General features: G+C 41.0%; 1 protein-coding gene across 2 annotated transcripts in view; it reads left to right on the forward strand.

Annotated features, from left to right (window-relative positions):
* The first annotated feature begins 445 nt into the window (after positions 1–445).
* Positions 446–24,913, forward strand: part of NPR3 (natriuretic peptide receptor 3) — a 67,141-nt gene continuing 42,673 nt past the window's right edge. The window contains exons 1-2 of one of the 2 annotated variants that reach the window (XM_039353047.1): positions 446–1,594; positions 15,378–15,500. In XM_039353047.1, the coding sequence (XP_039208981.1) occupies positions 868–1,594; positions 15,378–15,500 (850 nt within the window). In that variant the 5' untranslated portion in view covers positions 446–867. The remainder of the gene's footprint in view (positions 1,595–15,377; positions 15,501–24,913) is intronic. The other variant, XM_039353048.1, reaches the window with a different exon arrangement.

Here is a 24,913-nt window from a genome sequence, read left to right on the forward strand (position 1 = left end):
CTCGCACGGATCCGACTCCACGTTTGGCCCAAGGCCCAGCACCTTGCCTTGTTTCCCAGGCATGGTGCTCAGGATCGCAGCCTGGATTTGGAACCCCCCCACGGGAGGATGAGGAGCGCCACAATCCCCAAGCTGGGGCGCGCAATTCCTAGCCAACAGAGGTCGGCGCCTAGATTCCCCGTCCCCCCTTTTCCGCCTCCGCTCCAGCCTCCAAAGAACAAAGCTACGGAAAAACGAGAGGGCAAAAGGCGGCGTGTGAAAGCGGGGCGGGGAGGAGCCAAGAAGAGGGGGCGGGGCCAGCCAGCCAAGGGACGTTACGGAATGGCTCCTCCCCAGCCGCCCTCCCCCGAAGCGCAAACCCGGCCTCGTCGCGCCGCGTGTGTGGCGACCGGGCGCGCGGGCTGCAGCCGCAGTATTTAAACAGAGGCTATGAGGCCAGGAGCGGCAAGGACGGTTGACCCAGCTCACTCGGGAAGCAGAGAGATTGGGGAGGCGGGTGGAGACGGCGGCGGAGGGGAGGAGGAGGAGGAGGAAGAAGAGGAGGAGAGGTGGGCGAAGAAAAGGATAAGGATGCTGGCGCCGCCGTCGCTCGTGCTCCGACGGTTACATGGAAGGCGAGGCGCGGGAAAGTTGTAGTGGGACTGCAGACCGTCCCTTCCCAAAGCCGTGAAGCAAATTCACCCCCTATTCCTGACTAGCATCAAGGGACGAGAGGGAACAGACGCCCCTTCCGAGCGGATCCCTCCAAACTTTTCCGCCGCTCTCGCTAGTCCGCTCCTCGGCGTTCTGAGGTGACCGCTGCGCTTCGTGCGCCTCCGGCTCTTGGCCGTTTAAAAAAGAATTTCCCGCCCGCTGTGCCTTGCCACCATGCCGTCCCTTCTCTTCCTCAGCTGCTGCTTCTACAGCCTGGCAGCGTGGCTGCTCTTGGCCATCCCCGCCCCCGGTAGCAGCGCCCCGGGCGCGGAGGCGGCTGCGGCGCCCGAGGAGGAGACCGCGCTCCGGGTGCTGGTGCTCCTGCCCAAGGACGACGCGTACCTGTTCTCGTTGGCGCGGGTCAGGCCGGCCATCGAGTACGCGGTGCGGAGTTTGGAGGCGAACGATTCGCTCCTGCCGGCGGGCTACAAGTTCCGCCTTTTCTATAGTGACTCGGATTGCGGCAACAGGGCGCTCTTCAACATGGTGGATATGATCGCCTTGAAGCGGGAGTGGCCCGACCTGCTGCTGGGGCCGGTGTGCGACTACGCCGCCGCGCCGGTAGCCCGGCTGGCCTCGCACTGGAACCTGCCCATGATCTCGGCCGGCGCGCTAGCCGCGGGCTTCAGCCCCAAGACGGGCGAGTACTCGCACCTGACCCGGGTTTCCCCGGGCTACGCCAAGATGGGCGAGATGTTCCTGGCGCTCTTCCGCCACCACAAGTGGAGCCGCGTCCTGCTGGTCTATCACGACGACAAGGAGCAGCGCAGTTGCTTCTTCGCCGCCGAGGGGGTCCACCTGGTCTTCCGCGAGGCCGGGTTGCACCTGGACGACTTCGCCTTCGAAGAGAGCGGCAAGTACGCGGACGATGTGGTGCGCGCCATCCAAGGCGGCGAGAGAGGTGAGGGCTCGCGGATTGAGGGGGGCTCCCGGCGGGATCGCTCGCCGGGCTTTCTGCCTGGAGTCAGGTTTCCTAGCGGGGTTTCGGGGCTGCCAAGCGGAGTGCCGGTGAAGCACCGCGCAATCCAGGACGGGAGGGATTCCGAGGCCACTGCTCCACGCCGGATCTATAGGTGGGGAGCGTGTGGATGGGACTTGAACCAAGCCGTGTACAGGATCGGCGCGCCAGGAACCATATGGCTTTGATCCGAGTGAACCCGGGAACCTACAGACCTCTTGATAGTTTAGACTAGAACTCCCGTTCTAATCACCAAGTGTTTTCCGGAGTTGTAGTCCAAAACATCTGGAGAGCATCGGGTTGCCTGCGGTTCATCTCCATTTTAAGCTTCGTGCTATATTCATCCTGGGAGGGTGCCACCTCTAGCCGTATTTGCAGAGCTAGTTGCAAATATTTACTCAGAAGTAACTCGGACTGAGTTCAGTAGGTCAGACTTATTCCCAGGTAAGCGGACCCATAGCAATTGCAGCTTCTGCTCCTCTGAGCTACAGTATCCTTGCAAATTCTCTATGGGGTAAGTTCTGCTCCTGTTGGAGGGAGGGGGGGAGGGAGGGAGGAAGGAAGGAAGGAATTACAAATTACACTGCTAAAATATGAACAGAGATGCATCTTGAACCAGACCCAATGATCTCATTCAAATACACCTGAGAACTCATGCAATTCTCCTTTATCCTTCATCTGTTCACTCTTTAGGGGTGCTGCATGTGAAAAAAGTTTGCGTATTAGACTTAAACACAGTGTGGTGTATTAATTGACAAGGTCTGTTTCAAAAAGAGGGAAAATGGAATTTATGACAAAGGAGATAACTGCTTTTTTTCATACTTCATATAAAGGTATCTTGGCACCTAACCAAGGAGGGAGCATCCAGTCAGTAGAAACATTAATGCAAAACAGAAGCCGTAAAATTTCTGCTAAAGCAATATGGATATTATGAGGAATAGAGTATAGCATCACTAGTTACATCTTTCCATTGAATTCACATTCACTGTGAATGGTACTTTCCATTGAATTCAATTCACTGAATGCACTTTCCACTGAATTCACATTATCTGAATTCACATTAGTGATGCCACATGATTGACCCAAGGGAGTTCTTGATGGCTTGAAGACATATAGCATGTCAGACAGTAGTGTGATGCCATATGATGCCACGTAGCATGACAGACTAGTAGATTTGTCCTATGACATCAAGTCCTGTGCTAGCAGTCTATCAATGGGCTGTGCATGTAACATTACTAATGTGAATTCAGTGAATGTGAATTCAGTGAAAAGTGCTTTGCTTAGAAAAAAGAAGTAACTTGTGCACTGTAGCAACTCTGCAATTGTTATCAAGTGTAATAGTTATTCAAAAAAGGCCAGAGACTGCCTGCCAGTATGTTAAATACATACTTGATTTTAGTATTTGATTTACACATTTATATTTGATTTACATTCAATTTGATTTGTGTTTAGTTAAAGTAAGTAAAGAACATGAAAAATGTCTTTAACAGGTAAACTTGTATAATTTGCCTTAAATTACCTTGTACCCATAATTTTCAAAATCCCAATCCATCATATTTCCGTTTTACTTATCTCCTCCATTTAATCTGCCCACAACAGAAATTGATGGCAATATCTTTAATCAAATTCTCAAGAAGATTTACAAGTAAATGTAAAAAACAAAAACATGGTGATTTTTATGCATTGTTGCCATACAGTATATCGGTAGCTCCATCTAGTTGCCCCTGGGACTAAAGGGTGGTAAAAAGGAGGGGTTTTTTTTGTTATATACCTTTTCTGTTTTCATGCTTATAAAATGAACAGTGATCTCCAATAAGATTATTTATTCACTTGCTTGAAATTAAGGGTGCAGATAGATTATAACATTTATTCATTTATTAAAATTTCACTGTTTCTCCAGTCATATGAACCATAAATAAGTTGAAATTTGTTATTGTTCTGGTTTATACTTTTTTATAATGTGTCTGCATACATAGAGTTGGTATAATTTGAACTACAAATTGGGAAGCTCAAAAACGCCAATCAACGAAAATCTCAGTAAGTAGTTTTAAGAAACTTTAAGAAATTCTTAAGAAGCCAAGTTTAATTCTATCTTTGTATGGAGGATGAAGATAATACTTCTGAGGTTTGTAAGGAATTTAAGTAAGATAATGTACATATGCAAGTTGCTGTAAAGTACTAGGCAGATGCTGTATATTAACTCCTTTATGTAATTTTTCCTTGATAGCGCATTTTCTAATGTTTCTGTAGTTTGGGGAGTAATAGAATGGGAAATGTTTGGAGCTGATCATTTAGAAAAGTGTTTTTGGGGGATTAGATTAGCTTCATGTTAAAGTATTACTTATGACCTATGTTTCTCCATAAGTACTATAAGTTTGATTGCACATAAGCAAGGTGCAAATGAAAAGTTGAGAACCCTAATTTATGGAATTCCACTCTGAATAAAGTATACTTACCATTCATTTGACTGAATTCTTATTATGAATAATGTTAGAAAAACTTGAATATTTCTAATCCATTTCATAATGGATTCTGTTCATTTGTATCATTGTTCTTTTATTTGTTCATTAAATGCCAGCATGCATGCTTGTTTATAGTTCTACTTATGGTAATAGCATCTAGATTGTATGAAACAGATGGTTAAACATAAATAACAGCTATGAATTGCTACCTACAACAGAGATTGGGTAAACCTATCACTGTCTAAGAAGCTCAGACGAAATCTAGTCACTTCAAATAAACATCTGCTTCTATCTTTCTTTCCAAATGTTATTCATTTCAGTAACTTATTCTAGGAGTGCATAGTTTCCCCCTTTTATTGCTTTGTCATACAAGTGGAAACCAGAAATGTTTGCACATTTACAAGAAGTGCACTTGGATTATGATCAGTAAGCTCCTTTGCTCCCTAATTTACAATACAAGTGGTTGTTTGCAGTTCAATATAGATACAATAGCAATTTCCTGAAGATGAAATTGGCCTTTATGAGACAACAAGATAGTAAAGCAGTCTATCTCACCATGTCTCATCAAGAAGAAACCACAAAGCCCCGAACAGAATCTATTAGAAAAATGCTCTGGCTGATCAGATAAGTCTGAGTTAACTTCAAAGTTACGTTCCTTTCCTTCCTGTGTTACCACCTCAGAATTCCTGTTCCTCCCTTTGCTGTCTTCTCCTATTTCCATTTACTGTTTATATTTGTCAATGAAAAAATGAGCAGGATTTCCCTCTGCTTCTTCCTGTGGTTCTCTTGGCATCTGGCAGATACAGCAGGCTGTCTTCCCCCAAAGTTTAGCTCATTGCCATGTTATTTACCTGAATGGATGTCTTGCCCAATCTGTTGCCATTCAGATTGTTGGAGGACATCTCATCTGGGGCAGGGCTATGAAAGGTGGATTGAGATGATGCACAAGAGTATCTTCTGAAAACTGTATTATTATTTGCCTGTGCTTCAAATATTTATTTCACAATATCAGCACACTTTTTATTTTATTTCCCCTGCCCCCGTTTTTCCTGTTTTTATTCAAAATAGGAAGTTGTTCTCTGATAGGTCAGACATGGATGACTTTTGGACTCCTTTAGTTCAGCAGGGGTAATAAGCGAGGAAGTCAGTGTTACAATAAATGGCGGATTGTGCTGGATTGTTTGTGGCATGGACTTGTCAACCAATTGCCTGAAATAATAACCATTTCCAGAACAGCCCTATTATTTTGTTGCAGCTGAAAACAAGGACAAATCTTGGTTCACCTAAAGATTCAGACATTTATTGAGGCATAAACAACTAATGAAGTGGACTGTAGTTCACAAAAAGCTTGTGCTGTAAAAATATGTTATTCTTTAAGCTCCCTGGGAGTCCTTGTGGTATTTTTGAAATGTGGATCAAGTCACAAGGGTTGAATTCATAACTGTCATGGGATATATGTGTATTAAACACATAGTTGCCCTTATGAGATCCTACTCAGAAAATATGTAGACGTTGCAGAACAGGAGAAGGAGTCCATATCTGTAAAAGGAATGCCCCAAACACAAGAATATAAGAAAGTTGCAGTAGTATTTGACACATACTTTATGCTCACACTATATCCCTTAAGTAAGCCAGAGGTTCACAGCAGCAAATCTAAAGAAAGTCAGATCTTCCCACAACTAGTTTAAAGTGGCATCCACATCCATTAAAATCTACAAAAGGTTTTATAATATCTGGAATGGATTTAAATTACAGGTAGCCATCAATTCACAACCATTTGTTTAGCAACAGTTTGAAGTTACAACAGCACTGAAAAAAGATAGACAAAATAGTCCAAGAGAAGCTTCATGCTTAATGTCTGGATCAAAGTTTTCCATTTCTGCAAATGTTTGAAGCTCAGATCATGGAATAATTGGAGGATATTTATAAACTTTTGCAAATATAACCGATTTTGGCAGAAGCAGTGGTTGCCATCATGTGGTTCCTCCAGAGGAAGATCAAGGTGTTCAAATAACATCTGAATTTATTATAGAATCATAAAATTAAAACCGATCTCAAACATAATCTTTGTCTGTTTTTTGCTTGGGGTCAGATCTGCTAAAGCATTTCAACTAGCCAGCCTCCTTGAACATCTCCAAGAAAGAGAACCAGAACCACTTCATGAGGCAGCTAATTCCACTTGTTGGCAAGTCTTACCATGAGAAAAATCCCCCTGATGGCGATATGGAATGCCTGTAATTTCAACTCATTGGTTTTGTATGGCTTGCATGTCACTTGTATGACAGCCCTTTAGATAATTGAATACTATTACTCTACCCTCCCTCAGTCTTCTCTTCCACAGATTAAACATATACAGTCCCCTTCCCTGTTCCTTATAGGATTTGGTTTCCAGTTTCTTCATTATCTTGATGGTCCCTTTCTGAACTTGCTTTGATTTGTTGATTTGTGCTTTTTAAGCTGCAATGACCAGAAGGACTGACCAAGGCAGGGGAGAGTAAGACAATTACTTCCCATGTTCTGATTCTATGCTCCTGTTACTGCATCTTAAGACTGTATTTGCCTGTTCAGCTATATCACATGGTTGGCTTATGTTCAAATTGTGATGTACATAACACAACACCCAGATCTCTTTCAAACATATTATTGCTAAACTAGGACACCTCCATCCTACTTGGTTGCTTCATTTTTTTCTCCCCAGTTGCAAGATTTTATACTTCTCTCTGTTAAATTTTAACTTGCTCATTTTGACCTTATGTTCAAGTCTATCTTCAAGTTTTTATCGTTAAGGTTTTTTTAAAAATCTTTTTCTCTTCAAAAACATTAGTCATTCTTCCTAAGTGATCTGCAAATCTGGTGAAAATCTCAACAACTCAATCCAGGTTCATTGCAACTTTATACCATTTGGAACAGAGTAGTGTGACACTTCATTTGAGGCTATTTGATTTTGGTGTACTTGGTAGACTATTTGAAGGAGTGCTCAGTTGGTCAGATAGGAGTACATCTAATAGTTGGATCATATAGTCCATATTTTGCCAGTTTATTAATGGGGATGTTCAGAGGATGATGATAATGACGACAACAATTATGATGATATCCATTCAGTTGTGGCCAACTCTTGGAGATTCTATGGGCCAGGTCTCTGTGGGAAGTCAGCCTCCCAGAGAAGGAAATATTAAAAGGGCAGAAAAATATATTTCCACAAAGAATCTTGAAGAGGCAGAAAAGCATGCCCAGTTTTTTTAATAGCCCCAAGTCTCCCTGCCCCAGAAGAAACCAGCTCTGTAGAAATGTAGATGTAAATAATCTAGGAAGGTTGGAGGCCCCCAGCTAGAAGATTAAGAAGACAAAGACACCTAAAATCTACATACCCCACCCAAACTCTAAAACAGAACATAATAGGATTAACTCACAGATGCCAAAGGGACACAGGTCAAAATACATGACACAGGAAATACAAAGCCTCAAACAGAACAGGAAACAACCTCAAGAGCCACACAGGGTATAAAAACCCACTCCCTAATGTGCTGTGCTTTTTTCTTTTTCTTCTTCTTCCAGAGCCATTTTTCTGTCTGGCTCTCCTCTCCAATAAACTGCAACTTTCTTCCTAAAGCAGTCACCATGTTGTTTATTCCCGGCTTGGACTGAACCATGATGAAGACTTTTCCTTCAACATCTCTCTACATCTTCCGATCTTGCACTTCTTTGGGTTTTTCTATGCTTTGGATGGCATCAGCTTTGGTGGCCTTTCCTCTTCCTTTTACCACTAACTCTTCCAAGCATAATTGCTTCCTCCAGTGAATTCCCCCTCATGACATGGCCAAAATAAGTGAGATGCAGTTTTGTGTTATTTTGCTTTCCAATGACATGTCTGGTAGATATTCATAACATTTTATCAAATGCTTTGCTGAAATCCACTATGTTCAGTGCATCTCCTAAGGTAGTAACTTGTTCAAAAGAGGGGATAAGGTTAATCTGGCAGGGCTTGCTGTGACAATCACATGCTGGTTTTATAAATAGCCATTCTACCCAAGTGCTACTTGAGGACCTTAGACATCATACTGAGAGGCCTATAATTTCCTGATTCCTCCTCCTTCCCTTTTCTGTTCTCTTCCAGTCTTCTCCGCAGTTCTCCAGAAGTTCTCAGAGATTACAGCTAGTAATTTTGCAATCATGTCAAATAGTTTTCTTTGGTACCCTAGGATATAATTCCTCTGGCCCTGGAGACCTGAATTAGTTTAAGTTATCTAAATGCCTGCTACTTTTGTAAATAGCATAATGATAAGTACAGATAATACAGTGCCCTCCAAGCAGGTATTTTAGATGTGAGCAGTTTATTATACTTGATTTTTTTTTAAGTGGCATTGAATGAAATACACTAGTGATTAAGGTTGATGCTGAGGAAACCTCATTCCCAGCACTTCTATATTTAAAAATATACAGGTAGTCCTCAACTTACAACCACAGTTGAGCCCAAAATGTATGTCGCTAAGTGAGACGTTTGTTAAGTGAGTTTTGCCCCATTTTACGACTTTTCTTGACACATTTCTTAAGTGAATCACTGCAGCTGTTAAATTAGTAATACAGTTGTTAAGTTAACCTGGCTTCCCCACTGACTTGGGTTGTCAGAAGGTTGCAAAAGGTGATCACGTGACCCTGGGACACTGCCACTGTCATAAATGTGAGTGAGTTGTCAAGCATCTGAATGTAAATCATGTGACCATGTGGATGCTGCAATGGTCATAAGTGTGAAAAATGGTCATAAGCTACTTTTTTTCAGTGCTATTGTACCTTCGAATGGTCACTAAGTGAACTGTTTTAATTCAAGGACTACCTGTATTATATATAGTGATGGCTAGCTTGAGATGGGAGACAGGATTTGATGGTAAACATGTGTCAGTTTGATAGGGGAATTTCTGGATGTAATTCAAGCTGCTGGTTATCACTTTTAAAGCCCTACATGGCACCGGGCTAGATTATTTGTGGAAGCATCTTTGGATGAGGGTATCTGCCTGTCCCACCAGATCAAATAGGTAGGAACACTCCAGGATTCTTCTCTTAAATCTTGCCATCTTGAAGGACCTAGTAAATGTGTCTTTTCTATGGCATCCCCTGCCCTATGAAACATTATTCTGCCTTGAGACTCAGAAGGCTTCCACTCCACTTTTAAACTCTCTTGGAAAGCACTCAAGAGCTGGCTTTTTTATTTATTTGTACCTGTGCCTTTATTATTTTTACAAACAACCCTAGGCAGCGAACGTATTCAACACACCTTTTTCCTCCTATTTTCCCCATAACAACCACCTTGTGAGGGTGGGTTGAACTAAGAGAGAGCGACTGGCCCAAATTTCCTCAGCTGGCTTTCGTGGCTAAGTGGGATTTGAACTCATGGCTTCTGCTTTCTAGCCTAGTGTCTTAACCACTAGGCCGAACTGACTTTCCTTGCCCCAAGCATTGGGATAACTGGATTTGGAGGTGAGTTTTGTGGGTCTGCATTGGGGAAGTTTGGTTGTGGCACTGGGTTTTTCCCTTCTTGTTTATACATATTGTTTTATCCTTTGGCTGTGAGCCATCTAGAATTTGGTTTTAAGGTAGATGGCTATAAAATGCTATAAATAAACAAATTTGCAAACTGGAAGTTTTAGGGAGATACTTGATTTCCTTTGCTCACACTAATTTTGCTGCCTCCTACCAGAGCTTACAAAATATTTCCTTGGCATGAAGAGAAATATAGGCATGAACAGGAGGATACAGAAGTAATTGAATAAACCATCACTGGCCTCTGAGCCACTCTTTGTATCTCTCTATGCACATAGACAACAAATGGAAATTTCCCATTATATCTTCCGTTCTATCCCAAGGCATTGTATAATATTAAATGGGGGAAAATGATTTTTTACTGTTGTTTTTCAAACTAAGGATAGCATCTTCTTGACCTAAACCATTCCTTTTGTGGATATACTCCCACAGTAACATTTCTTAGGAATCATCCTTCTTTTTAAGGCCTTTGGTTCTAGGAATGTTAAAACTCCAGTCGCCTACCCAAAAGGAAATGTTGGAAGGACAGCAAAAAATGTGATGCTTAACCTTTTATTCTTTTATAGTGATGCTGCGCAGGGTGAGTGTCTGAGGGATGCTTCCTTTTGGCACTTCTGAATAGGGAATTTTCCCCCCGTCAATCTGCAAGATCCTACAAAGTATTAATAAATAGCAAAAGCATTTTGAGGAAACGGAGTGGTGACAGGGTGCACATTTTAGGAAAACAAACAGCAAGAGAGAGACAAACAGCATTTTACTGCTTCATATAAAACAAAAGATATGCACTTAAGCTTAATGTCAATATCTGCAAATCAAGTTACAGGTGCTGATAGCCGATATATTACGTTAAGCGAGGATCTGCCTTTGTCACTTTTATTTATTTTGTGTATTTCTTTTACGGTATTTTGCCCCAGTCAAAATTGGACATGGATGGGGTACAACAAAACAAAAATACAACATGAAAACAAGATATAAATCAGTGTTTCTCAACCTTGACAATTTTAAGGCATGTGGACTTCAACTCCCAGAATTCCACAGCCAGCAATGCTGGCTGTGGAATTCTGGGAGTTGAAGTCCACATGCCTTAAAATTGTCAAGGTTGAGAAACACTGATATAAATGAACCAATAAACAACCTCATTGACCAGGATTGCTGTTAATGATCAGGCTAGATGAGCAGGATTGAGTTCAGCAAGCCATTGCCCAATTTATCCTGGTGCTGAACATCAAACGGCTTCCAAAATACAGGTAGTCTTTGACTTAAGACCATAATTGAGCCCAACATTTCTATTGCTAAGTGAGACATTTGTTAAGTGAGTTTTGCCCCGTTTTACTATCTTTCTTGCCATAGTTGTTAAGTGAATCACCGCAGTTGTTAACATTAGTAACATGGTTGTTAAGTAAATCTGCTTCTCCATGCCTTTGCTTGTCAGAAGGTTACATGTCCCTGGGACAATGCAACCCTCAGAAGAATGAGTGAGTTGCCAAGCAACTGAATTTTGATCACTTGACCATGGGGATGCTACAATGGTTGTAAGTTTGAAAAATGGTCATAAGTCACTTTTTTTAGTTCCATTGTACCTTCAAACGGTCACTAAATGAACTATTGTAAGTTGAGGACTACCTGTAATAACCATCACTTTCAAGTGGACCTTGAAACCTCTTAACACCCAATGCAACTGTTTCAAAATCAGGGTTCTGGCTTGATGGCATTGTTTCCTGAAGAGATGAGCCACTGCGTTTTGCACCAACTGTAGCTTCCAGGTTGCCTCCAGAGGCATTCCCATCTTGGACTCCCATTACTCTAGTCCAGCTTGTTTTTGAATGAACTATTGTTAAGTAGGATCATAAATTGGTGCAGAGAAAGCCTCTTTTTGCTGTGGCTTCTACTTGTTGCTTAAGCAGGCTGAGTCCAGAAGAATCCCAAGTCACTAAACAATTGTTTTACGATCCATAGTAACTATCAAAATTAATATTAACAAATATTTCTGATGTTTGTTGACAACAAGCAACTTCATATTGGCTTCGTATTTATTCTGGGGTTGTTTTGCCTCATCCAGATTCTTATAGCTCCAGACTCTGCTTTTGTTCATCCTTCAGCCTGCTAGGCTATTCAGCCTAAATGTTATGAAAGTCCTCATCTTTTTACCAGGTGAATTGTCATATAATTAACTATGTTAAGCCAAGAAACGTGGAGTCATTCATTGGCTGACTTAAGTCCCCAAAATCTTTACTCGGGAGAAAACAAGTTCTAACAACCTATTTGGAAATCTAGCTCATCTTTCTCCAAAACCTACTTTTCCTTTGACCATGCCTTTAACCAAACAAAGCAGATTACAATAGTATTAATGTTTATATATCAAGGAGGTCAGAGATTGCAATATATTAAAGATCTTAGAATACCTAGATAACTCATTTTTCTCTTTTTGATTTCCTTGAAAAAAAAATACAGTAGCAGGAAAATATTCCCTTTTCTATTGCAAAAAAATGACCTTGAGTTTAAACATTACTCAGGAAGTCTCAGCAATATGCAGTAATGGGGATTTGTTCATAAATTGTCTGGATAAACAAATGCCTAAAAATGCAAATAAAGAATTTTAGAGATGATCTGCAATGATCTATTATTATACTTGATGTGAACAACTATTTCATACCTATCTTGGAGGTACATAGAAAAGCAATTGCTGACCAATTACAATCTAGGAAGACTTGTGAATAAATAAATGAAAACTTCATCTAAAGAAAAGAAAAATATTCTTGAGGCGATACTATGATTGTTAGTCTGAAAAAAATGTGCTTGGCAAATAGTGAATGGCTTCACCCCCTCTTTTAAGAATTGCTCCCAAATACCCAGATATGGCCAAAAATGTTTTTGTCCACTTTAAGGCTAAGTAAATTTCTGGGAAGAGATTATGACAGTTTGAATCTGTTTTGAATCTGTCAATTTAAAGTCTTTTTTTTTTTTTTAGAGCTGGGAAGAGGAATGTTTTTCTGTGTCCCTTAAAACTGATGTAGTCTGATAACAACAGCATTTATACGGATTTTGTCTTCTATTATCTTTAACTCTTGGAATGAATTGCAAGTGCATTTTTTATGCTTTGAACACATCTGAATTTTGAATCTTCCCCTTCTTTGTTTTTATTTCTGTCACATTTTGTCAAATTTGGGAAAACTTGAAAGATCGTACATTATTTTGTGTTCCTTTGGTTTGCCCTGATATCAGTTTATATATTTGTTAGATTTACAATGTATCCCACCTTTTGTTCATAAACTCAAGGCAGCATATATAATATTTCTATCCATTTGCCCCACAATAAATAAATTATAAATTTCTCTGAGAGAAGGAGGCTGTCGCTAATCGGTTATAACTTAGGTGAGAAGATCTAAATTTGGAAAATACCTAATACGACTTAGAATAGAATAGAATAGAATAGAATAGAATAGAATAGAATAGAATAGAATAGAATAGAATAGAATAGAATAGAATAGAGTTGGAAGGGACCTTGGAGGTCTTCTAGCCCAGCTCCCTGCTCAAGCAGGAAACCTATACCATCTCAGACAAGTGACTGTTTAGCCTCTTCTTAAAAATCTCCAGTAATGGAGTGCCCACGATTTCTGGAGGCAAGCTGTTCCACTGGTTAATTGTCCTCACTGTCAGGAAGCTTCTCCTTAATTCCAGGTTGCTTCTCTCTTTCATCAGTTTCCAACTGTTGTTTCTTGCCCTGCCCTCTGGTGCTTTGGAGAATAACGTGACCTCCTCTTCTTTGTGGCAACCCCTCAAATACTGGAACACTGCTATCATGTCTCCCCTATTTCTTCTTTTCTTTAGACTTGCCAAACTCAACTCCTGCAGCCATTCTTCATACGTTTTAGTCTCCAGGCCTTTGATCATCTTAGTTGCTCTTCTCTTAATTTTTTCCAAACTCTCAACATCTTTTTTGTGATATGGTGACCAAAATTGGCTGCAGTATTCCAGGTGTGGTCTTACTAGGGTTTTATAAAACGATACTAATACCTCACGTGATCTTGATTCTATGCCTCTGTTTATACAACCCAGGATTGTATTAGCTTTTTTGGCTGCTGCTGCACACTGCTGGCTCATAGTCAAGCGATTGTCCACTAGGACTCCAAGGTCCCTCTCATAGTTACTGTTTTCTTGCCTAAATGTAAAACTGTGCTTTTCTCCACATTGAAACTCATTTTGTTGGATAGGTCCCATTGTTCAAGTTTGTCAAGATCTTTTTGGATCCCAAGTTTGTCTTCTGGGGTGTTGAATGCTCCTGCCAGTTTAGTCTCATCTGCAAATTTGATGAGTTCCCCTTCAATTCCCTCATCTAAGTCATTTATGAAAATATTGAAGAAAGAGTACTGGGCCTAAGACTTTGTTGGCATATCACACCCTTCCCCAAAACAAAAGAGAAACAATTCTCTATCTCCCCTCCACCTTGAACAATGGCACTCAGTGACAATGCCTCTTCATTGCCGTTCCCAATGGGCACAATGCTGAAGTTAACCCTGAGGTTGAGGCCCAGGCCTCGATTTCAGCTCTAGCATCATACTGCCATGCAAAAAGACCTCTTCACTGCTGTTCCCAATGGCCACAAGCCTTGGGGAACAACACAATGGCCCAGGATCTGCCATGTACTACTTATTTTCAGGTTGTGTTCTCTCTCTGTTGAGAGGCTGCTCCAGGTTGCACAAGGCCTTTGTTCTGGAAGCAGCTTTAGAGAATGTTCTTCAATAGACTCTGCAGCCTCCAAAAACCATAGGAAAGCATGCCCCATTCTCTTGCAATTTTTGAAGGTTCCATAAGCTACACAAAAGCACCATCCTTTCTCTTGTGGCCTGCACAACCTCCAAAAATCACATGAGAATGGAAAGTACTTTCAAGAATAATTGGTGCCAGGTGTTGGTAAATGCTGGCATATCACTCAAAATGTTGTGACATGTCGCTTTTGACACATGTGTCATAGGTTTACCATCACTGATCTAGCCAATGCTTTACGTAACTAGTCAGATCCACTCTGGTCACTATATGGACAAGTAACATCATTTGGACCTGCTCCTGGCAATCCACAGCTCTTTTAAGGAGATTCCAATGAGATTCCTTTGGTAAGTTGCAGGGGACTTCAACAGAGAGATAATACAAGCTGAAAATAAGCAGTGCATGGCAGATCTTGAGGAGCACTGTGCCATTGCGACAATCGTGTTGTTCCCCAAGGCTTGTGTTCCTTGGGAACAACAATGAAGCAGTCTTTTTGCATGGCAGTGGTGATGCTAAGGCTGAAATCGAGAGAGGGAGAGAAAGATGCCATAAGAGTCTATCCACCTTATTCATTGCCTTCCTTCTCTTTACCCAACTTTGCCAAACATGGTTGTTTTTTCTAGTCCATCATTTGCTCATGTTACAAGTCCAAAGTATGCAAATTTCTGGAACAGTTCATCTTTATTAATATTTATTTTAATGCCTGCATAAAATCTGGTGCTTAATGTTGGTTAACTTAGAAACTGCCGTCCTGTAAAAGTATTTGTGAAAGTTGTCCTTTCATATTTTCACACTGAATATCCTGATCTTGTTGCTGTCCTTTGTATAGCCATGAATTAAAAACAAAAACAAAGCAGCCAGAGGACCGTCTGTGTCATTGTCTCTAGCTGTTCAGAAATTTGACAGTCTGTTTCTGGTCTTTGAGGAATGGCTTCTTATCTCTGTTTTCCATTTATTTCCACCAGTTGTGATCATGTGTGCCAGCAGTGACGCAATACGGAACATCATGTTGGCTGCACATCGGCAAGGAATGACTAGTGGAGATCATGCTTTCTTCAATATTGAACTTTTCAACAGTTCGTCATATGGTAATGTAATTTCTGTCTTCTTGGATTGCAAGATTTTTCTAAATACACTAACATTTTAGTAATGGTGTCAATCTTTAAGCAAGTCATTGTAACCTTTCAAACAAGCATTTGAGTTATGACATTTGGCAAAAAAAAAGTAAGCAAGCAGACCTATAATTAATACAGTGGAAATTAATTTTGTTTATGGTTGCTTCCCATGCCGTTTTCAGAAATTTGCTCTGCTGTATAATGGCTTACTTAGTGAGAAACGGTTGTTTGTCTGAATCCTGTGTGAGCTCTATAGCTCAGGGGTGTCAAACTGGTGGCCCGTGGGCCGGATGTGTGACATGCAGGCCACGCCCACCCCAGTTCTGCAAAGACAAAAAACGTGATATGTCACGTTACACCATGTGACATGATCAAGTTTGACACCTGTGCTATAGCTGGTTTTGAATATGCATTACTGTGATGCAAGACACAGCATCACACACTGACTGACTGAAGCATCATTTGGTCTTCTTGAACTATAAGATTTATAAACCAGATAAGTTTACCATGTTTCCCTGAAAATAAGGCCTACCCCGAAAATAAGCCCTAGCTTGATTTATGGGGGTGGGACTAATATAAGCCTTACCCCCAAAATAAGTCCTAGTTTTGGGGCGAGGCACACACCTAAAAATCAAGCTAGGGTGGGGGTGGAGTTGCCCCACAAGCCCTGCACCCACTTATTTTGCAGCCCACTTCTGTAGCATCTTCTGCAGCCAGGCCTACGTTTCTCAGTCACAGGCCTTTCCAGAAGGCCTGTGCAGCCAAGAACTGAGCTATGGATTCAGTACTCAGTACTTTGTTGCATAGGCCTTCCAAAAAGCCAAGCTCAGTACTTGGCTGCATAGGCCTTCTAAAAAGACCTCACTGCAAAATGCTGCAGAATTAAGCTGCTCCTTTGGCCCCAGAAGAAGTGGACCTGTTGGGCGGGGCTGTCAGTGTCGGAGGTGAGTAAGAAATCCCCCGAAAATAAGACCTGGTGCCTCTTTTGGAGGCAAAAAAATAAAATAAAAATAAGATCCGGTCTTATTTTCAGGGAAACGTGGTAACTCCTAGTAATTACATAGGCACAATTCTTCCATTTGCTTGGTAGCGATTTGCAAGTGATTTGTGATGGTCTTTCAACTTTTCAATTTAGCCTGTACTCCTGGACTTTCATTGTAGTCTCCTTAAAATGCTAACCAAGCCTGATCCTGCTTCGTTTCCAAGCTAAGAGAAAGCCAGGTGCTGTCATCTGCTGAGACCTAAGTTAGTACTGATTGATTGGTTAATTAAATGCCATTATGTCAATGTTGATTATTAGCAACCACATAGATTGAGCATCTCCAGGACGATCTGCCCAGCCTGGCCAAGATTTTCCAATGGGGGCTCATCACTGCTATAATCAAGTTCATCTGTCATGCTGCTGGTTATCCTCTTATCTTCCACTTTTCCCAGCATTGTGGATTTCTCAAGGGGAACTGGGATGTTCTCATAGTGTGTCCAAAGTTTATTAATTGAGTTTGTTATTTGTGCCTCAAGGGAGAGCTCTAGATTATTTCCCCCTGTAATGGTTTGTGGGAATAACCTTGGGAGACAGGAGGAAGTGATGGTGAGATAAGAGGTCAGCAGCTGAGCCCACAGAAGGAATGGGAACATGGCAAATGTCTCAGAAGGGATCCTCCCTAGTTCTATGGAGTATAAAAGTGAGAGGGAACAAATATATTTTCAGATTTTCAAGATTCTGTTAATACAACTTTGGGATAGAGCTAATACTTCTGGGTATGCTTCTTTGTCTGGACTACCTTGCAAGGCTGACATGTTTTAATTTACTTCCCTTCATTTCAGCCAGCATGGCTAATGGACATACTGCCCAGAAATAATAGGAAACATGAATACATCTAGAGAGCACTAAGTTGGGGAAGGCTGTATTTATATATAACGAACCAAACTTTGAAAGTAACACTGACTACAAATAAAAGCTTTGATCACACAATTTGTTCTTTCCTATTTGCTGACCTCATGCTCAGAATTGTAACTGTTTTGTCTTTCAATATCTTGTTTGGATCATACTTCTTAATTTCAACAACCGGAAATTAGCTGAGTGTTTGATGATAAAATATCTGAGTGTTGTTTCATTTTTTACTAGTTCTTTCCTTTGTTAGTAAGTTTCAGTGGAGTGATTTCCATGGTGCAGTTTGAGGAGAGACCTGGTCATTTAACAAATAAAGCTTCACTTGAAATAGTGGAGCTTCTTGCATAGGAATTCCCCAAGGTAGCATGTTTAGATGCAGGAAAAGCTTGCCATCTAAGCAAGTGTGTGTGCGGTTTGTGGGTCTTGCAAATTATTTAATGGACAATGTCCAAGGCTTGACTTTAGTGTTTGGCTTCATTGAAAGTTATTTCTAGGAAGTAAGCTTGTTTGCTTATGCATTTTATTTATTTATTTATATAATATTTATAAACTAGCCTTCATTAAAATATATCACAAAAATGTGTGTGTGTGTGTGTGTTCTTGCACATATATAAATAAATTGCATACCTATGCAACACTGCTACTTTGAGTACTTTGCAAAATAAATACTTTTGCAAAAATAATCATCAAATTAAAAGGCAGTGAAAATACAGTTTGGTATAAACCTACCATCTTAAAATGTCCAAGCAAATAATAACAAATTGATCAAAGCTGAAATGCTTGAAAAGACAGCCTCAGTTAGGCTTCTGTAGGACAGGTGTTCTATTAATGTTATGTCACAACCAAGAGAGCTCTCTTCCCCTCACATAATATGTATCAGCTGAACTGTTTTGGTTAATGGTTAAGGCAGCAGGCTAGAAACCAGGAAACCGGGAGTTGTAGTTGTCCTTGGACATGAAGCCAGCTGGGCGACCCTGGGCCAGCCACACACACTCAGCCCTAGAAAGGAGGCAGTGGCAAACTACTTCTGAAATCTTGCCAAGAAAACTGCGGATATTTATCCAGGCACTTGCCAGGAGTCAAAAGCAGACTTGATACCCCAGTCTTGGCTTAAATAAGCCTTATCGAGGCAATTCTAGGTACATGCCATGTGTTCTTGCCATCCAGTCCAAAAGCTACTAGATCACTGGATACTATGGCCATACTATTCCTGTGGACCTGTCTAAACAGCTGTCTATGTGGAGGAAAACCACTTAGTGCTGCCCAAATTATCTGATGACCCTGGCTCCAGAGATATTCCCAAGTTAGGCAGATGATATTTTTCAACTTAATGGTCTCTTTAGTCCCAGCCAAATGATAAAGAGTGCTATTTTTCTTTCAGAATAAATAAAGGTAGTTTTTAAAACAATGCTTAGTTAATACAGATAGTCCTTGACTTATGACCACATTTGGGTCGTACGTCTGTTGCTAAGCAAAGTGATTGCTAAGTGAGTTGTGCCTAATTTTCTGATCTTTTTTGGCACAGTTGTTAAGTAAATCATGTGGTCACTAAGCAAATCCAGCTTTCCTCATTGACTATGCTTATCAGAAACTGGCTGGAGAAGGTCGGAAATGAAGATCACATGATCCCAGCATGCTGGAACCATCATAAATGCATGCTGGTTGCCAAGCACCCAAATTTTGATCATGTGACAAGGGGATGCCGCAATGGTTGTAAGTGTGAGAATTGGTTGTAAGTTACTTTTTAGTGATCCCTCAGAAGAAATGGAGTAGCCTTCATAGTCAATAAAAGAATAGGAAAAGCAATACTGGGATACAATCCCCAAAATGACAGAATGATCTCAATTCGAATCCAAGGCAAACCATTCAATATCACAGTAGTCCAAATCTATGCCCCAACCACTGGTGCTGAAGAGGATGAAATTGACCGGTTCTATGAAGCCCTACAGCACCTTATAGAATTAACACCAAAAAATGATGTCCTTATCATCATGGGGGATTGGAATGCTAAGGTAGGAAGCCAAAAGATAACCGGAATAACAGGCAAGTTTGGCCTTGGAGTACAAAATGAAGCAGGGCACAGGCTGAATAGAATTTTGTCAAGAGAATACGATGGTCATAACAAACACTCTTTTCCAACAACCCAAGAGACGGCTCTACACATGGACATCACCAGACGGTCAACATAGAAATCAGATTGACTATGTGCTCTGCAGCCAAAGATGGAGAAGCTCTATACAGTCAGTAAAAACAAGACCAGGAGCTGACTGTGGCTCAGATCATGAGCTTCTCGTTGCAAAATTTAGGCTTAAATTGAAAAAAGTAGGGAAAAGCACTAGGCCACTCAGGTATGAACTAAATCATATTCCTGATGAATATACAGTAGAGGTGACAAATAGATTTAAGGAATTAGATCTGATAGACAAAGTGCCTGAAGAACTATGGATGGAAGTTCGCAACATTGTACAAGAGGTAGCAACTAAAACCATCCCAAAGAAAAAGAAATGCAAGAAAGCAAAATGGCTGTCTGAGGAAGCTTTGCAAATAGCTGAGGAAAGAAGGGAAGCGAAAGGCAAAGGAGAAAGAGAAAGATACACCCAATTGAATGCAGAATTCCAGAGAATAGCTAGAAGAGATAAGAATGCCTTCTTAAATGAACAGTGCAAAGAAATAGAAGAAAACAACAGAATAGGGAGGACCAGAGATCTCTTCAAGAAAATTGGAGATATGAAGGGAACGTTTCATGCAAAGATGGGCATGATAAAGGACCAAAATGGCAGAGACCTAACAGAGGCAGAAGAGATTAAGAAGAGATGGCAAAACTACACAGAAGAACTATACAAGAATGAGCTTAACATCCCAGATAACCACAATGAGATGGTCACTGACCTCGAACCAGACATCCTAGAATGTGAAGTGAAATGGGCCTTAGAAAATCTGAGCAACAACAAAGCTAGTGGAGGTGACAGTATTCCAGCTGAGCTATTCAAAATCTTAAAAGACGATGCAGTAAAAGTGCTACACTCAATTTGCCAGCAAATTTGGAAAACTCAACAGTGGCCACAGGATTGGAAAAGGTCAGTTTACATTCCAATTCCAAAGAAAGGCAATGCCAAAGAATGTTCAAACTATCGCACCATTGCACTCATTTCACATGCTAGTAAAGTTATGCTTAAAATCCTACAAGCTAGACTCCAGCAGTATGTGGATCGAGAACTACCAGAAGTACAGGCAGGATTTCGAAGAGGCAGAGGAACTAGAGATCAAATTGCCAACATACGCTGGATCATGGAGAAAGCTAGGGAGTTCCAGAAAAACATCTACTTCTGCTTCATTGACTATGCTAAAGCCTTTGATTGTGTGGATCACAACAAATTGTGGCAAGTTCTTAAAGAGATGGGAGTACCAGACCATCTCATTTGTCTCTTGAGAAACCTATATGCGGGTCAAGAAGCAACAGTGAGAACTGAACATGGAACCACTGATTGGTTCAAAATTGGAAAAGGAGTCCGGCAAGGCTGTATACTGTCGCCCTGCCTATTTAACTTATATGCAGAGCACATCATGAGAAAGGCAGGGCTAGATGAATCAAAAGTTGGAATTAAGATTGCCGGGAGAAATATCAACAACCTAAGATATGCAGATGATACCACTCTAATGGCAGAAAGTGAAGAGGAACTAAAGAGCCTCTTGATGCGGGTGAAGAAGGAGAGTGCAAAAGTTGGCTTGAAACTCAACATTAAGAAAACCAAAATCATGGCATCCGGCCCTCTCAATTCCTGGCAAATAGATGGGGAAGAAATGGAGGTAGTGACAGATTTTATTTTTCTGGGCTCCAAGATCACCTCAGATGGGGACTGCAGCCAAGAAATTAAAAGACGCTTGCTCCTGGGGAGGAAAGCTATGGCAAATCTAGACAGCATACTAAAAAGCAGAGACATCACCCTGCCAACAAAAGTGCGTATAGTCCAGGCCATGGTTTTCCCAGTTGCAATGTATGGCTGTGAAAGTTGGACCATAAGAAAGGCTGAGCGCAAAAGAATTGAGGCCTTTGAACTATGGTGCTGGAGAAGACTCCTGCGAGTCCCTTGGACTGCAAGGCGTTCAAACCGGTCAGTCCTAGAAGAGATCAACCCCGACTGCTCTTTAGAAGGCCAGATCCTGAAGTTGAAACTCAAGTACTTTGGCCACCTAATGAGAAGAAAGGATTCACTGGAGAAGAGCCTAATGCTGGGAAAGATTGAGGGCAATAGAAGAAGGGGACGACAGAGAATGAGATGGCTGGATGGAGTCACTGAAGCAGTAGGTGTGAATTTAAATGGACTCCAGAAGATGGTAGAGGACAGGAAGACCTGGAGGAACGTTGTCCATGGGGTCGCGATGGGTCGGACACGACTTCGCAATTAACAACAACAACTTTTTACTGCTGTTGTAACTAGGTAGTGAATTTTTTTTAGTGCTGTTGTAACTTTGAACAGTCACTAAATAAGTGATTGTAAGTTAAGGACTACTTGTAAATTGCAATGCCTTGGGCTATTTGTTATGTCAAGCCATAAACTGGTTGGCTTCACACCTTTATTTTGCTCCATAAACCGCAAACCATATGATGATTTAGCATGGTGTAAATCCAGAAATGAGTTTTCTAAAATGCTTCTCATTACTGTAGACTGGATTTTTGAGTTTGCAGATGTTTGTGGATGTAGTCTTGCAAACTTTGGAGTACATGCTTTTTTTGAGTGACTGAATGGACAAAACTAAATAGGAATAGTCTGAGAATGGCAGTTGCAATATGGCTAACCTTGTGTCAGCATTAGTTTACGATTCTGTAACTAACAACTAGTATAGTGAGTTCAAGTGGCAATAGTGCATCTAACCATTCAACGTTTGCATACCTTCCTTCCTAAGTGTAGTATCTCATGGTCATTCACAATCATGCTCTTTTACAAAAAGAAAAGGTGGAAAATTACTGTAATATTTTAGTAGTAATACTTTCTGTATAACTGCATCTTTATTTCTCACATGGCTGGCAAGGTTTTCATGTCTAGATTAAAGTTATATATAATAAATTAAGAAGAAGCATATATCTCTGCAGTACCTATTGGTTTGTTATCAGCTTTGCTGCCTGCTCATATGGCCCTCTGTCTTAATAGAAAAGAGCTCACATCAAATAACTTTTGCAATAACTGCGCTGGATCTGCCCATTTCTGGCAGTTGATGTAAGGCACAACTCTGTACCACATGACAGGCCTTGCTGGTGAGAATTATTTTAATTATGTATTTGATGGATTATAGGGCCACCCACGTCAAACAATGTGACTCTGGGTGGTGTAGAGCGAAAAGCAAACAATAAACCAAAGAAATAACCACATAACCTTCAAAAACCTAGCCAAAATATAAATTGATGACCAAACCTGATAATTAAACAACCAAAAAGGGACTCCATTCAACTGGATCCAAACACCTAAAGAAAAAGCCAGGTCTTAATAGCTTTTCTGAAAGCAACCACAGTTGGGGCTTTTGATGTATTGGAGACAAGATCATTCCAGAGCACAAGAACAGCCACTGAAAAAAGCAAAATTGTAAATTCCATGGGATGACAAAGTCTAAAAGAGAGATCCTGTAGCATATCCTTTCTAGGGATTGGATGTTCTTGGGAGAAGAAAGTCCCACAGGTAACCTGTTCCTACGCTATGTAAGCTTTAAAGGTGACAATCAGCACCTTCAGTTGCATCTGCAAGCCTGTTGGAAGCCGAAACAGCTTGTAGAGTAGCTCTGCCACATGGGTATAAATCAGTGGTTCTCAACCTTTCTAATGCCGTGACCCCATAATACAGTTCCCCATGTTGTGGTGACCCCCAACCACTTATACATCACCGGGTGCCAGGGGCATGGCCAAAGAAAAGGGGGAAAAATGGCGGACAGCCTTGTTTGGCGACCCCCGTGAAATGGTCGTTTGACCCCAAATGGGGTCCCGACCCACAGGTTGAGAACCACTGGTATAAATGAACTGCTTTCCATAACTACTTTACCACTGCTTTCTGAACCAACTATAGCTTCTGGGTGGTCTTCGGGGACAAGGAACCCACCTCAGAAAGGAGGCAAACCAATGTCCTCCACTTCCAGCTCCCTCAACCAGTCCAGAAGGATGCTATGTTTGATGGTATTGAAGACCACTGAGACATCAAGAAGAGCCAGAGGCACAGATGTCTATAAAACATGCAGCACTGTACTTTGGAGGACCATTAAACCTTTTTGAACTTTCCATTTCAAAGAATGTTGAGATTCTACTGTGGCCAATGGAAGTGGTGTGGTAAAATTTCAGTGTTGCGGCTGCATCAGAGACCCAACTTTCTTTTTCAGCTTGAATGGGATACAGTTTAATGGTCCTCAGAAGTACATTGCAGCTATGAGGAAATATCTTAATTTTCTCCCCAATTGTGTATTTGAAACTAGGAAGAAAGCAAGGGATTATCCTTGACTTCATAATAGAACAAGTACTCCATTATCCAGATACTTCTCTCTCACACTTATCCTCACTTGACCTAGGTGGGAATAATACTTTGGCAATAGGAACAAATGACTGTTCTTCATACCTGGCCTCCTGATTACCTCAGTTCATTCTGTTTTGAAATTTGAATCTTGGTATTTTTAGACATGTCTGGAGTTTTATGTCTAAAGGTGTTAAAAAACAGTATAACCTTTACTCTTAATTTTTTTTAAAGGACACTTTATCCCCATATTAATCTCAAAGCCTCTTCTCTCTTTGTTTCTGAATTCTTTTTTTTTGGGGGGGGGGAGATTTTCTACTAGACTGAAGAGAAAAAGATGGATATTTCTTTCCCGTTTTCTTATCTATTTTTTCTTGTAAATCAGAGCAATTTAACCTTATGACCACCCAGATTCGCCTTTTGGTAAGAGGAGCAGCAAATAAATTAATGATTTTTGCCACTTTTGATCATTCTTTTCTAGTCCCAAAGGATATGTATGCTGCTTTCCATTCATCCTGAATTTTCTGCAAACAATTATCTTTCTCTTTTGAAATTTTTAAATAAAATTCCTTTTCAATGTAACTATTTCAAGAATCCATATGAATTCATCTCATAGGAGATTATTATAGTTAAGGAACAGGCAAGACTATTAATTGCATTGAGGTGAACTGATACGTACCAACTCAAATTAGCATAATTAAAATGTATTTAGATAACAGATGGATTCTGCTCCTAGAGCAAGAATGGGAAATCTCTGGCCCACAGGCTGAAGGCCATACAATGGAGTTTCCCATCTAGGTACTTCTTGGTCCATCTTTGCTAAATTAAATCCCATTCACTAAAGCCAGAAAGGAGAAAACTAACTGTTCTTCTCTGTATAACTAACAGAACTGATGAGAATTTTTTTCCTACTGGCTGGTTTTCAGCATCTCTCCCACTGATGTGAGTAGAAAGTGTTTCAAAGACTAATTGTCAGGGGGAGGGACATTTTCAAAGAAAAAAGATAT

The sequence above is a fragment of the Crotalus tigris genome, unplaced genomic scaffold, assembly GCF_016545835.1.
Source record: "Crotalus tigris isolate CLP2741 ecotype Arizona unplaced genomic scaffold, ASM1654583v1 scf7180000018490.839948, whole genome shotgun sequence".
NCBI lineage: Eukaryota > Metazoa > Chordata > Lepidosauria > Squamata > Viperidae > Crotalus > Crotalus tigris.